At 38.0% G+C, this 15,051-nt stretch overlaps 2 protein-coding genes across 2 annotated transcripts; one reads left to right on the top strand and one right to left on the bottom strand.

The window, feature by feature from the left end:
- Positions 1-963: 963 nt before the first annotated feature.
- GCK72_003484 (uncharacterized protein) lies at positions 964-6,676 on the top strand (the record flags this gene model as incomplete). Its single annotated transcript, XM_053724082.1, has 6 exons — positions 964-974; positions 2,490-2,779; positions 3,728-4,038; positions 5,061-5,204; positions 5,607-5,867; positions 6,344-6,676. 6 exons carry the CDS (start codon positions 964-966, stop codon positions 6,674-6,676), a joined length of 1,350 nt encoding a protein of 449 aa, XP_053592727.1.
- A 708-nt stretch (positions 6,677-7,384) lies between these two features.
- Positions 7,385-12,381, bottom strand: GCK72_003483 (uncharacterized protein; the record flags this gene model as incomplete). The annotated part of the gene is made up of 7 exons (XM_053724081.1): positions 7,385-7,735; positions 8,264-8,522; positions 9,270-9,688; positions 10,449-10,766; positions 11,123-11,552; positions 12,174-12,306; positions 12,360-12,381. The coding sequence occupies 7 exons, from the start codon at positions 12,379-12,381 to the stop codon at positions 7,385-7,387; spliced, it is 1,932 nt and encodes a 643-aa protein (XP_053592726.1).
- Positions 12,382-15,051: the final 2,670 nt, after the last annotated feature.

The raw sequence follows: 15,051 nt of genomic DNA, 5'->3' as shown, positions 1-15,051 counted from the left end.
TTTTTGAGATACAAGCATTGTAAGTTACAATGACAAAATTTTGTCAGTGTAAAAAATTAAAAATAGCAAATGTTTCAGAGCCAGTCATGGTAACTCCCATGGTTCCACAAATTTGAAATTAAAATTAAATTAAAGATCAAATTCAGGGCTACATTTTTGTAGTTGACAACTGTTTGATAGCTCCGCCCACTTTTGAGATATACGTCTTTAAAGTTGGATATTCTCAAAATTTGGAAAAAACTGTCATTTCTTACGCTAAAATGTGATTTTTACATTAAAATAATAGGAAAATTTCATTTCTAATGTTAAAACTATTCAAAAACTAGTTTTCCATGTCTGGAAACCACATTTTTAGCAAAAATAAAATTTGGCCGAGAAGGTGTTGGTCAAGGTGTACTATGAGAATGTGGTTCATTCCCGCTTGGGGTCAATTTTTTGAGTTTTTTATTTTTTCTGTTTTTAGTTTATTAAATTTTGTAGATCAAAACCAACTCTACATTTTTGCAGTTGATAACTTTTCGATAGCTCCGCCCATTTTTGAGATACAGCGCTTTAAAGGTAGGCCCTCTTAAGCCAAGAGTGTTCATATTTGAAGACGCATATCTCAAAAGTGGGCGGAGCTAGTAAAAATATAAAAACAGGAAAGTGTAGAAAATGTTGTATACAATATTTTTGTAGTTGACAACTTTTTGATAGCTCCGCCTACTTTTGAGATACAAGTGTTTGAAGTTGGAAATTAGCATTACCTTGATTAACCACGTGACCTCACTTTTTTAATTCAAAAAAAATCGATAATTTCCGCGTGTCCCCCTAATAGTTAGAATAGTTCAATGGGTGACCGGAACAATTAAAAAAACCATATCCACAAATAAGCCCCGCCCCCTCACTTCGTCATTTCAAAACTTTCATTCAAATCATTCCCAAAAACTCGCAACTTATCGAGAAACAAGTGCTCGGAAAACAATGGGAAAAGGGTTGGTTTTTTAAAAGTCTCATTGCGATTTTATGGTCTGAAAACTGGAATTTTCAGCTTTTTCATGAAATTCTTGTCGTTTTTCTTTTTTAGCGCTTGGAAATTGGCCTATGCGTCTGTATTCTAAGTAGTACAACTTTGAAGGCGCATATCTCAAAAGTAGGCGGAGTTATCAAAAAGTTGTCAACCACTAAAATGTTGCCCTAGTTTTGATCTACAATTTTGTAGTTGACAATTTTCTTCTGACTCCGCCCACTTTTTAGATATGCGACTTTAAAGACCAGTTTTGTGCGACTCTCCAACTGGGGCGCCTCCGGCGCGTTTTTGTTGTCAGCTCAATGTCTTAATGCACAAAAATGTAGATCAGGATTTGATCTACCGGAAAAATAAAAAATGAAAAATGAAAGTAGTCAGAAGCCAGTTTTAGCAAAGTTATTATTTTTTTACGCTGAATTTTTGAAAAATTTACCAAAAAATTTTTTTCGCAGATTTTATCATAGTTTAATGGGTAATTGGAGCAATTAAAAAGCAAATTTAAAAAAGCAAAAAAATAAGCTCCGCCCCCTAAATCAATCATCTTCCCTTCCAATTATTCATCAACTACTCTCAACTTATTGAGAAACAAGCGCTCTCGGAAAACAATGAAGAAATTGTCAGTTTTTGTGGGTCTGTAGGATTTTAAAACAGGAATTTTCATATTTTTCATAAAATTCTGACCAATTTCCTCTTTTAGCGCTCGGAAATTGATTCATTTCGAGCGAAGTTACTTGCAACGCGCCGACGGCGCGCCAGACGAAGCAGGAAACCGCGTCAAAGGCACGCCAGATGTCTTTTTACCGGGAATTTTCAATTTTTGAAAACTCATGGAGCACATTGTCTTTATTAAAAATTCTGTCTTTCTGGCGCACCTTTGGCGCGTTTGAAACCACAGCTGGCAAAACGCGGAAACGCAGCGCCAGTCAATTTCCGAATTTTTTACAAATTATTTTGGTTATTTTGAATACTGGAAACCCCACCCAGTCTAGGAACCAACAAAAAATTAATTTAATATCGCTGGTGCGCCGTTGGCGCGCTTATAATAATTTCCTACTAAAAATGCGCCCAAGGTGCGCCAGACTACTCTGATTTTGATGGTTCAAAAACAGATTTCCGTCCATTTTTGTGCTGAATTCATAAAACAACAATTTTAAATTTTGATTGTCTCAATTTTCAGCTTAAAATCTCAAAAATCTGGGAAAATCCGATCTTCCTACAGTACCCTGAGAACGCGCCGACGGCGCGCCAGCCGGAATCTTAAATTGGTTCAAATAAAACGTTTATGAACCCTCTGAAAGCCGATCAGCCAGAAAAAAAATTAAATCGCTGGCGCGCTCTTGGCGCGTCTTTAACACGATCTTCTATCAAAAAAGCGTCCCAGGTGCGCCAGACTAGAAGCTCAAAAACGAAAAAAAAAAAAAAACGTATTCCTACACCCATTTTTCATGAAAATTTCGAATATTTTCTTATTTTTTTGCAGCACAAAACCAGGAAAGTATCGTAAGAACGGATTCCAGAAGCGAAAGAAATGTGACGACACAATAGCGGAGGATGATACGGAGGTTCCGATGAAGCAGAAGAATAGTAAGGAGGAGAAGACGAAGATGTCTTCAGCTGAGCATCATGTGAAGAAGAAGTCAAAAGAGAAGGAGAGAACGTCGAAAGAAAAGAGAAAGTCATCTGGAGAGGTGACGGAGAAGGAGAAGGAATCAGAGGGTCTCAAGATTGCAAAGGCTGCAAAAGTTTTCTGCAAATATTTACTCGATATGAGTGAGTACAACCCTGAAAACCCCTGTGGAACTAAAAAATTTCTAAAAATCATCGAAAAATTTCAAAAATCCGCTCTATTTTCAACCTTCCTCCTGACTTCATTTCTCTTTCAAACTTTTCAAATTTACATTTTTCTTGTAGATCAAAAATAGGGCTACATTTTTGCAGTTAAAAGTTTTCCTCTATTTCTTCACACTCCAGAGATACAAGCGCTCAAAGATGCCCTTCCTTCAACAAGAGACGCAGAGAGACGAGAGCGCTCTCGTTTCTCTGCGTCTCTCCTCCCCTCCCCTCTCGCCTTCAGGTTGCAATCTTTAAAGGATTGTGTCTCAAAAGTGGGCGGAGCTATCAAAAAGTTGTCAACTACAAAAATAAAGATCTAGTTTAGATCTACCAGAAAATCTAAAAAATTTTAAAATTGGACAAAAACTTACGTTGTTACAAATTGTCAAAGTTGGGCAATTTTCAACTAGAAAAATGCTCGGAAAACGTCGAAATCGATCAATTTTTGATTGGAAAAAGCGTCAAAGGCGCGCCAGCTCATTATACTGTCAAAAGTTATATTTTTCCAATCTTGGTTAATATCTGGCGCACTTTTGACGCTTTTTGAAACTATCTCACATTTCCAAAAAATTTGTCAGTGACAGTTACAATTTTTGTCATTGTAGCTTTAAACTTGGCGGCTTAGCACGCGTGTGTCTCAAAAACCTCAATGCAACCATTTTTGCGCCGCAGGCGCCCCAGACGATTCTAGCGCCGCAGGCACCCCAAACTGTTATAGATAACCATTCTAGCGTCGCAAACATGTCACGACAATTTTGCGCCGAACGCGCCCCAGCCCATGGATTCTAGCGCCGCAGGTATTTCCATAGACGCTTATCTACACAATATAGAGTAGTGCCTGGCGCACCTTTAACGCGTTTATCTTCAATTCTCTCTTGTTTCCAGAAGAATCGTCCGTGAGCACGTACTTTGACGAGCACCTCGCCAGCTATAAACCGCCCGACCAGACGACTGTCGAATGGGAGAAAAATATGACGAAGAATCGATCGAAAGAGCAAAAAATGTATGATAAGACACGTGTCCAACTGAAGTGTCAGACACCCGAAGACTCTGAGTATATCAATGCAAGTAGTGTGAAATTCGACGGGTCGGAGACCGAATTCATCATGACACAGTACCCCATGTGGGATACTGTACGTGACTTTTGGCGGATGGTCTCGCAGCGAAAAGCATCGAGAGTTGTCACCATTTTTGAGGTAAGAGTCAGTTCTATCAGCTTCGGGGTGCCCTAAGTTGGTCAGTGTAACTAGAGGGTGCGCGCAGAGAAGCGAGACTGTCTGACTGTCTGTGCACTGCGACTTTTATATAATCAAATAGGTCTTGAAATTTCCAATCGTTTGATATAAAATTCGAAGAAATACGTTATAGATGGGCGGAGTTGTGGGCTGTAAAAGTTGGTCGAAGGAGAGTGGAGGAGAGAGCGTACAGAGAAGCTAGCGTGTCTGACTGTCTAGTCACTGTTTTTACAAGATTTTTATATAATTGGATAGCTCTTGAAATTGTCTATCTATTGATGTAAAAACACATATAAAAATATTCAAAATGGGCGGAGTTATTCGGTGTCAAAGTAGGTCAATGTAACTATGAAGAAGGGGGGAGGAGAGAGGGGAGAGCGCACAGAGAAGCTAGCGTGTCTGACTGCCTGCGCTTTCCCATTACGAAAAAATTATATAATCGGATAGCTCTTGAAATTCTCTATCATTTGGTATAAAAACCGTCTTCAAATGTTGAAAATGTGCGGAGTTATTAGGTGTCAAAGTTGATCAATGTAACTATAAGGAGGGTGGAGGAGTGAGAGGGAGAACGCGCAGAGAAGCTAGAGTGTTTGACTGTCTAGTAAATATTTTTACAAGTTTTTTATATGATCAGATAGGTCTTGAAATTTCCTATTGTTTGACATAAAATTCGAGGTAATACGTTATAAATCGGCAGAGTTACGGGGTGTCAAAGCTGGTCAATGTTTGACATTGGAGTAGAGCAGGCATGGGAAACCCGAGTGCCTAACTGTCTCCGGGCACTTTATGTAAACAGACATTATATAATTGGATAGCTCTTGAAATTCTCTATCATTTGGTTTAAAAACGGTTCTCAAATGTTGAAAATAAGCAGAGTTATGAGGTGTCAAAGTAGGCGCCAGTGTAACTAGAGAGTGCGCAGAGAAACGAGACTGTCTGACTGTCTGCACCCTCTCTCTCTCTCACTTCTCTCTTATTTCCAGCCATTCTGCGACGAGGCTATCGAAGAATGGAACAAAGTGCCGAGTTTGATGACGTCACCGGCCACGCCCCTTTCTGGAAATGAGGCGTCGAGTGAGGATTTCAAGACACAGACAAGAGATCAAATTGTCAATAATTCTGTTCGGGTAGGTCATTAAAAAAAATAAAAATTTGCACGATTTGAGCCGAGTTACGGTTTTGCTGAGGCTAACCGACTACAAACTACAAAATGCAGTTAGCCTCAGCAAAAATTAGAATAGCTCAAAATTTGGTCAGTTTTCGACCGATTTTTCTAAATTTTCTACCATCTTATAGCGCTTTGAATTCTCAACACTTCTATTCAAAAAACATGCAAATCCGCCAAAAGCCCGCTGAGATACATCCGTTTCAAGTTTTGCTGAGGCTAACGGACTATAAACTACAAAATGAAGTTAGCCTCAGTAAAACTTAAAATGATCTTAACTTGGCTCAAAATACACCGATTTTGATTTTGAAACGTGGAAAATAATCGGGTAAACTAGTAGAATTCAAAAATGTAAGTTTTCCAGTGCGAATCCACTCAACTCAAATCGTTCTTTCCACTCTACTCTGACCATTACATGAATCTGAATGGATGGCTGATTAATACCCAACGCATTGAAGTTGATGAACGAGACAAGACATGGGTCAACACGTATACCATTGAGATTGTCGCGGACGGGTGTAGTGAGGCCATCTACTGTCGTTTGTTCAACTGTACCACGTGGCCATGGAAAAAGACGCCAAGCGAGGAGAAGAAATTGTTGGCACTGGTTCGTGCGCCATGGAAGGTATGAGATGGCCTCTAAAATTCTGTTTTGGCAGTGTAAAAATAGCGAATTCGGCCTGGGGACCCTCTAAAAATAACACAAATAAGATTTCACCCTAGTAAGGTTCGAACCTCCGACTCTCTGATTCCCAGTTATCTCTCTAACCGCCTACACCACGCGCGCATAACTGCGACGCCACAACCGAGGGTTGTGATAAAGGCGGTGATTTCGATTGCGACCTGTGGCTTTCTTATAGCCTATCAGCGACTATCTCTACACTCCAAATGGTCAAAAGTGGTCTTTACCACCAAAATTTCTAATTCTTATACCCTTCCCATCCTCTATAAAACGTACAAAAAAGATTTGACCCCAGTAGGATTTGAACCCCCGACCCTGTGATTCCTAGCCATCTCTCTTACCGCCTACACCACGCCCACCAAACCGTCGCGCCTCAACCTAGGGCTGTGATAAAGGTCCTTTGAATTTCAATTTTGCAGGACGTGCACCCAGCGACCCAACCCAACGATCCGGTCATTGTAATGTGTGATCTCGGTCTCGACCGTTCCGCTACCGTAGTCCTCACCGCCATTCTCATCGAGCTGGTCTTGGCTGGAAAACCGCCCGACTGTGACGGACTGTTCAAACGAATGCGTGATCAACGAGCCGGTTGTTTCACCATGTCAATGTTCTACACGTATGCGATTCGTGCCGCTTTGAGCTATTTGAAAATCAAATTTCGTCAAATGGCCGATATTCCGGACGACGTGAAGACGATGGTTAACGACGCGTTGTTGAAGGTTCCGTTCGTCAATACGAAGACTAAAGTGTAGGCGGAGCCTAGCTGAGATTGTAATATAAATCAAGTGGTGTGCAAGAGAATAAATATTTCTCACTTAATTATTATCCAAAAATAATTGAAATTCATCGAAAACTGACAAAGTTACACCTCTTTGAAGTTTTACTGAGGCTAACCGACTACAAACTATAATTCTCAGTTAGCCTCAGCAAAACATGAAAACTTTTTTTTACTGAGGCTCAGCACATTTGGAATTGATTCGTTTTTTGGCGTTTTTTTCGCTTATTTTTTGAAGTTTTTACACAAACAAAAAACTAAAAATGAATGTATTTTCCCGATAAAAATGGAAAAAGAGGAGGTGCCATGCAATACAACGAAAAAGAAATAAAAATCCAGATGATTATCACAAGAGCAGAAGAAAATGTATGGAATTATTGAGTTGAGAGAAATCTCAGTTTTCCCGCCGAAAAATTCGGGAAATCTTTTTTTGATCTACCATCGAATTTTCGGCGCCAAAAACTTTTATCCGTGATGAGTGTGAGAGGGGTTAACATTAAAACTAATCGATAAAAGCTTTTTTTGAAAATTGTAGATCAAAGGGTTACTGTATATAAAAGCGGGAATTTTTTGAAAGAGAAACTGACTAGAATATCACAGGAATTATTGATTTTCAAAGGGTAAAAACGGGGAATTTTTGGAAAAAAAATTTCAAAAAAAAAATTATACAAAAAAAAGGCGGAGACTATAATTCATTAGAATCGCTATCCGAACTAATCAATAAATGTTGCTCTCCACTGACTCCGCCCCCTCCACCACTGACGATGACGTCACTACTCGTTCCACGTGATCCACTTCTGCCACGTGTCGACGTGACGTCATCTTTTCGATTTCCACCGAATTCCACGTCATCACTATCTGTCATTTGGTCACTGGCGAGTGCTCGTTTCGTCAAGGCGGCGAGTTTATCACGATTCTCGAGTCGTTCGATTGCGGTGAATTTACGGACGAATAGGGATCGCATTAGGCGCCCGGCGGATGACGTGGCGTCTAGCGCTGACTTCTTTGGTCCCCAATCGTCGCTGCCGAAGAAAGACTGCAAAAAAAACTGTTGAAAAATTATCCAAAACGTGAAAATTTTCATTTTTGCTGAGGCTAACTCAAAAATGTAGTTTGTAGTCAGTTAGCCTCAACAAACTATTTTTTTTGAATATTCGGATGTTTTTCCACAGTTAACTCGACGAATATAGAAATAAGAGCGAAAAATTTGACTTTTACTGGAATATTTAGAGATTTTAGTCCAAAAAAACTGAAAATCGAAGAAAAACAAAAATTACTGTTTTTGCTGAGGCTAACTTAAAAGTGTAGTTTGTAGTCGTTAGAATCGGCAAAACTTGAAACGATTGAAAACTATTGATTTTTCACGATTTTTGAATCTGAAATGGGTAAATCAGGAGTTTGCCTTGATATTTGATCATAAATGTCTTTAAAAATCTGAACAAATCAAAATAGTCAATGATTTCCAGTTTTACAGAGGCTAACTCGTTTTTGTAGTTTGTAGTCAGTTAGCCTCAGCAAACTCGATTTTTTCAGATTTTCTCTACTTTATTAGTCATTTTCTCACCATTTCCTGAGTTTTACTCATCATCAGAGCCGACGAGTTCTTCGACGTCTCCTTATTTCTGGGCGTCCGTCTTCTCTTCCGTTGTCTCTCATTCGGATAACATCGATTAATGAATGAAATGAACGGAAGAGCCGATCCACCGAGGAATATTGTTGTGAAGAGGATGAGGAAGAGTACGGTAGTCAACAGTATCGATTTCTTCTCTTTATCCAAATCCATGTAGAGGACGAGAGCGAAACACACGGCTCCACGCATTCCACTGAAATGAAAATTGATTTTTTTAAAATCTGTTTTGATCTTTAAATTGGCTTGAATTTGGAAAAATATATCGAAAGGCGATTTTGCTGAGGCTAACTGACTACAAACTACAAAAACGAGTTAGCCTCAGCAAAACTGAAAATCATTGAAATTGTTGATTTTTTCAGATTTTTAAAGACATTTATGCTCATCTACTACTAAATCGGGCTTAGAACACCTAATTTTCCTATTTCAGTTTCAAAAATGGTTGGAAAAAGTACTTTATAGCCGTTAGCCTCAATAAAACTTATTAATGGCCCAAAATCCATTTTTCTGAAGAAATTTTTCTCTTAAAATAACTATCTCAGAATTCTTCTAAATCTCACAAAAGCGTAAAACTACGATGAAAAGCTATCAAAATCGGAAAAAAACTTTTTACTGAGGCTAACTGAAAACTGTAGTTTCTAGTCGCTAAGCCTCAGCAAAGTCAATTTTTGACTCATTTGGAGCCAAAATTGAAGTTTTTGAAAGGTTTTTTATTTGAAAACGCAAAACAAGGCTATGAAAACACAACCAAACCACAAGAATCTGAAATTTCGAGTGAAAAATACGAAAAACGGCCAAAAATTATTTTGCTGAGGCTAACTGAAAACTGTAGTTTGTAGTGAGTAAGCCTCAGTAAACTCATCTTTCACTCAAATCGCTTCAAATAAAACGTTTCTAGAACAAAATTTCGTGAAAAAAACCAAAAATCTTACTGTCAACTCACCTAAACCACATAATAATCTGATTCTTCATCGAAATCTGCACATCTTTTCGACACTGATTAACGAGATACGCCAGTGGGAACACATTACATGCCCTTCCCAATAGACATAACACAACACTCCAGAATATTAACCACGGAGCGAAATTCAATTTAATCGTGAAGAACGCCATTCCGATGTAGGCGAACGTCGACGTCTCAGCGACGAACGATATCGTTCGAAACGTGTGACGAAACGTGATTTGGGCGATCGGACTGACGTTGTGACGTGTATATTGAGACATTGAGATACCACAGAAGAGGATTGCCATGATTCCCGAGAGATCGAGAGCCTCGGCGAATCCATACGGAATGTAGGAGAAGATCAAAAGAAGAGCGAATTCCAGAGAAGGCGTTTTACGCAGATCCACGTGTTTGAAGAGCTGGAAAAGTGAGATTCTTGAAAAAAAAACTGCTAAAAATGATCATTTGGAGAAAAAATTATGAAAAACTGTGGAAAATAGCTGAAAACCGTTTTGCTGAGGCTAACAACTACAAACTACAAAAAGTAGTTAGCCTCAGCAAAAAAAAACATTTTTCTATTCTTCAACTAATTTCCGTTGTTATTTGCTTCAGAAATACTAAATTTCCGTCTGCCAGACTGATTTCTAGCTATCTGACATACTTTTTCTGAAAAACAGCTGTAAAAATTGGTGAAAAACAGTGAAAAACGGTTGAAAATTCTTTGTTGAGGCTAAAAGACTACAAACTACAAAACCGGGTTAGCCTCAGTGAAATAAGAAAATGTGAAAGCGATTTCAATCTCAAATTTCACAAATTTGCTTCCAAAAACCATTACAAATTGAAGCATACTGTTCAGTTTTCGATCAATTTCACGTGTTGCTGAGGCTAACTCACTACAAACTACAAAAACGAGTTAGCCTCAGCAAAACTGAAAATCATTGGAAAGGTTTATTTTTTCAGATTTTTAAACACATTTATGCTCAAATATCACTAAATCGCGCTTAGAACACCTGATTCTCCTATTTCAGATTCAAAAATGATAAAAAATCGGTAATTTTCGATAGTTTCAAGTTTTGCTGAGGTTAACGACTACAAACTACAAATATGAGTTAGCCTCAGTAAAACAAAAACCTTTCATTTTTCTTGTTTTTTTCGCGTTTTTTCGCTTATCCAACTCACCAACGCACTCAACAATCCGATTCCAACACCAAGCCACGCGGAAAAGAAGAACATTTCAGTGAATGTAACAAATGCACTGGTAATAATTTCCGACGCTGGAAGTGAGTTGAACGATGGTTTCGCGTGTCTCAACGCAGTCGCAGCCAACACAATCGAAACGGCGTCGTTGAGCATCGACTCTCCGAATACGAGCATATAGAGAAGAGATTCCACTTTCACCGCTTGAAATATTGCCAACGTGGCGACGGGATCGACGGCGGAGATCATGGCGGCGAACGCGAAACATTCGAAAAATGTGAATTCGAAGATTATGCCGATCTGGAAATCAGGAAATAGGGATTGTTGAAATGACTACAAACTACAAAAATCGCAGAAAAATCACTTAAAAAGAGCCAAAAGGGAGTTAACTGAGGCTAACTGACTACAAACTACAAAAATGAGTTAGCCTCAGCAAAAATAGTTTTTGCTCGTTTTTTCGTATTTTTCATCCGAAATTTCAGATTTTTGTGGTTTTCGTAGCCTTTAAAGTGTTTTCAAATGAAAAACTTTACAAAAACTTAAACTATGGCACATTTGAAGCCAAAATACTTGGTTGAGGCTAACGACTACAAACTACAAAATATAGTTAGCCTCAGCAAAAAAATAAACTCGTTTTTTCTCATTTTTCAACTCACCGCTCCCAAAATATAGAGTCCCGCTCCGATAATCATCGCAGAAATCGTCGTTCCAAGAATCGCAAACGTCAAAATGGGTACAAAATTGGAGAAAAAATATCCCTTATTCAAATTATACGCATTTTCGAATATGATAGGCGGTAGCAAGACTAAGAAGAAGACATCCGGACTCAATGCTTCAATTTCACTCCAATCTCTCTGCGAATACGAAAGAATCGATCCGATGAGTGCTCCGAGAGCAACGATAGCCAATGATTCGGGCATCCAGTGGAGTTTTGATACAATTAACATATGGACGACGAGAGTTGCCAACATTATTACGAATAGAATAAAGAATATCGCCAGTGATCGTTTCTTCTCCTCCGATACATTTCCGACGATCGCCGCACCGTGTTGTTCAAGACTTGTCGCATTCGCATCGATTGTTTCGCTGAAACTTTTACAAAAATTGGTTCAAAAACACGAAAAGTAGAAAATTTTCAAGGCCCGGCTTAAAAAAATGACCCTTTTTTTCAATTCTTCATCGAAAATGTAACCATTGTTGACTATTTTTCAGAATTTCTTCTAATTCTGAATGATAGTCGAAAATTTGACTTTTTCGCGAAAAAATTCAAAAAATTTGAACATTTGACTTTCGCGCCAATTTGCCCGGGCCGGGTCCTGATTTCGCTGACAAGGCCCGGTCCGGCCCTGAAAAATGGTCAAAAATGAGATATTTTCGATCGTTTTAACTTTTGCTGAGGCTAACGACTACAAACTACACTCTAGAGTTGGCCTCAGCAAAACTGGAAATCGTTGGAAATGTTGATTTTTTCAGATTTTTAAACAAATTCATGCTTAAAACGCACTAAATCGCGCTTAAAACACTTAATTTTCCTATTTCAGATTGAAAAATGGCCAAAAATGAGATATTTTCGATCGTTTTAAGTTTTGCTGAGGCTAACTCACTACAAACTACAAAAAGTGTTTAGCCTCAGCAAAACCTTTTTTTAAGATTTCCAGCTGATTTTCACAATTTTTTCTTTTTAAAATCTCAAATAAAGACACCTACCCCAACACATCAGTCTTATTCACCGCCACCACCTCCTCCGTCTTCTGAGTGCTTCCAACGACGACGACGACGTCTCCTCTTGAATCGGTGTCGGCCGTTTTGAATATCAGAATGAATATGCATATTGAAATTGCTGAAAGTCGTTGTGATTTATATATCAAGAAAATCTAGAGAAAAACTATTTACCGCTTTTCACCAAAAATCGCATAATTCCAGTGTTCGTCGCGTTTAGTATCGTCTCGCGGAGTTGCCACGTAGCACCATTCGCGAGTATTTTCTGAAAAAAAAATTAAAGTTTATTGGGGGCTGATTTCCACGCAGACTTGAAAAAATTCAACGATTTCAGTTTATTTTCGATGAAAAAACTGTCAAAAAACTAGAAAAATCATTGAAATTTTTGGTTTTGTTGAGGCTAACCGGCTACAAACTACAAAATGAAGTTAGCCTCAGCAAAAATTGAAAAGACTAGGAAAAATATGATTTTTCAAAGGTTTCAAAGGATTTTTGCTGCATATCTACTAAATTGCGTTTAAAAGACTCAATTTCTCAAATTTGAAACTCAGAAAAGTGTCGAAAACCTCTTATTTTGAACAATTTCAGTGTTACTGAGGCTAACTGACTACAAACTACAAAGTAAAGTTAGCCTCAGCAAAAACTAAAACCTTGAGAAAATGCCGATTTTTGGGAGATTTCTTATGATTTTCAGCTGCAATCTAATACATTTTAGAATAATACAAACTACAAAATGAAGTTAGCCTCAGCAAAAATCGAAAAGTCTGGAAAATATGATTTTTCAGGCGTTTAAAATAATTTTTGCTGGACATCCACTAAATTGTGTTCAAAATGCCCAATTTCTCAAATTTGAAACTCAGAAAACTGTTAAAAATATTCCTTTTTCGAACGTTTGTCTGTTTTACTGAGGCTAACTGACTACAAACTACAAAATGTAGTTAGCCTCAGTAAAAAACTAAAACCTTGAGAATATGCCGATTTTTGGGAGATTTCTTAAGATTTTGAGCTCCAATACAATGCAAACTACAAAACGAAGTTAGCCTCAGTAAAATATGAAAACCAGCGATTTTCGAAAACCCAGAAAAGCCACCGGGGGAGGTGACAGAATACATATCAACGTGGCATACACGTACATACATGTACACATTTCAATCGAAATTCTCATCTCTCCGTCTCTTCTCTCTCTCACTCATTTTCCTCCTCTTTTCATGTGAAGAGGAGAACGTGGAAAACGAGGGGCGAGAGAGAGAGTGTGTCGAGCGCGGAGGGTGGCAGACACACAAAGTGCGCTCCAGTAATATAGAAAAGGAGAAGCGACCGAACCAGTCATTTTGCAAATAGTCAAATAGAGAGAGACAGGAAGAAATAGGGCTTCTCTTTGCCATTGACAAGAAAAACGGTTTTTGATGTGTTTGTGTGCAAAGAGTGGGGAAACTAGTGACTTTTGAAGGTTTTTGAGAATTTACTGAGGCTAACTGAAAACTGTAGTTTGTAGTCAATTAACCTCGAAAAAACTATATTTTTTGCTCCCCAATCATCCCCGCCGAAGAAAGACTGCAAAAACCTGTTGAAAAATGTAAGAAACATGAACGAAAACGCGAAAATTTGAGATTTTTCATTTTTTTTTGCTGAGGCTAACTCAAAAGTGTAGTTTGTAGTGAGTTAGCCTCACTATCAGCAAAGCTTGAAACGATTGAAAATTACTGATTTTTCACTATTTTTGAATCTGAAATAGAAAAATCAGGTGTTCTAAGCGCGATTTAGTAATATTTGGGCAAAAATGTCTTCAAAAATCTGAAAAAATCAACATTTCCAACAATTTCCAGTTTTGCTGAGGCTAACTCATTTTTGTAGTTTGTAGTCAGTTAGCCTCAACATATTGTTCATTTTTGAATATTCAGATGTTTTTCCACAGTTAACAAGACGAATTTAAGAATAAGAGTGGAATTTTTGAGATTTTTGGCCGAAAAAACTGAAAATAGAAGAAAAACAAAAATTAATTTTTTTACTGAGGCTAACTCAACATTATAGTTTGTAGTCGTTAGCCTCAGCAAAGTCATTTTCAGTCGTTTTTCACCGATTTTCACCAATTTTTACGGTTGTTTTCTAGAAAAAGTATATCAGATAGCTAGAGATTATTCTAGCAGACGGAAATTGAGTATTTCTGAAGTTAATAACATCGGAAATGAGTTGAAGAATAGAAAAATGTTTTTTCGCTGAGGCTAACAGATATTTGTAGTTTGTAGTCGTTAGCCTCGGAAAACTCGATTTTCAGCTATTTTCGACAGTTTTTCATATTTTTTTTACTCAAAAAACTCATTTTTAGCAGTTTATCAAGAATCTTACCATGATTTTCTCCTCTTTTTCTTCAGTTTTTTTTTCTCTTTTCGAGAGAATCAATAAAAGTACAGAAATTGGAAGAAGTTCAAAATATCTCGTTTCGGATAGAAGACTGAATCTTCTGACGGCTGGGAAGATGATTTACCAAGATTCGGACTAGGCGTCTTCCTCTGCTTCTTCTTTTTCCGATCTTTATCGGCAATAAGCTTCGGAAGAAGAAGAAGTGGAAGGGGGGAAGTAGATGGACAAAAATCGATCCACTTTTATTTTTCCAGCAGAAAATAAAGAAAAAACGAAATTCACCAAGAGAGGATCCAGGAGAGGGAGAGAAAATAGACAAAAAGAATGGAGATATCATTTTTACGAATAAATTGGGGGGTGGTGGTGTTCGGGGGGTAAAAATCAATCATCATATTCACGAGTGATGGGAGGAGAGAGGAGTGGAATAAAGAATTAAAAAGAAAATAAAAATAGAGAGAAAAATACCATTGTTGTCTTAAATAAAGGGGGAAAAATTAAAAAAATC

Source organism: Caenorhabditis remanei, chromosome I (assembly GCF_010183535.1).
Source record: "Caenorhabditis remanei strain PX506 chromosome I, whole genome shotgun sequence".
Lineage (NCBI taxonomy): Eukaryota > Metazoa > Nematoda > Chromadorea > Rhabditida > Rhabditidae > Caenorhabditis > Caenorhabditis remanei.
Note: the sequence above shows the minus strand (reverse complement) of the source record. Positions and strands in the feature narration are given on the sequence as shown.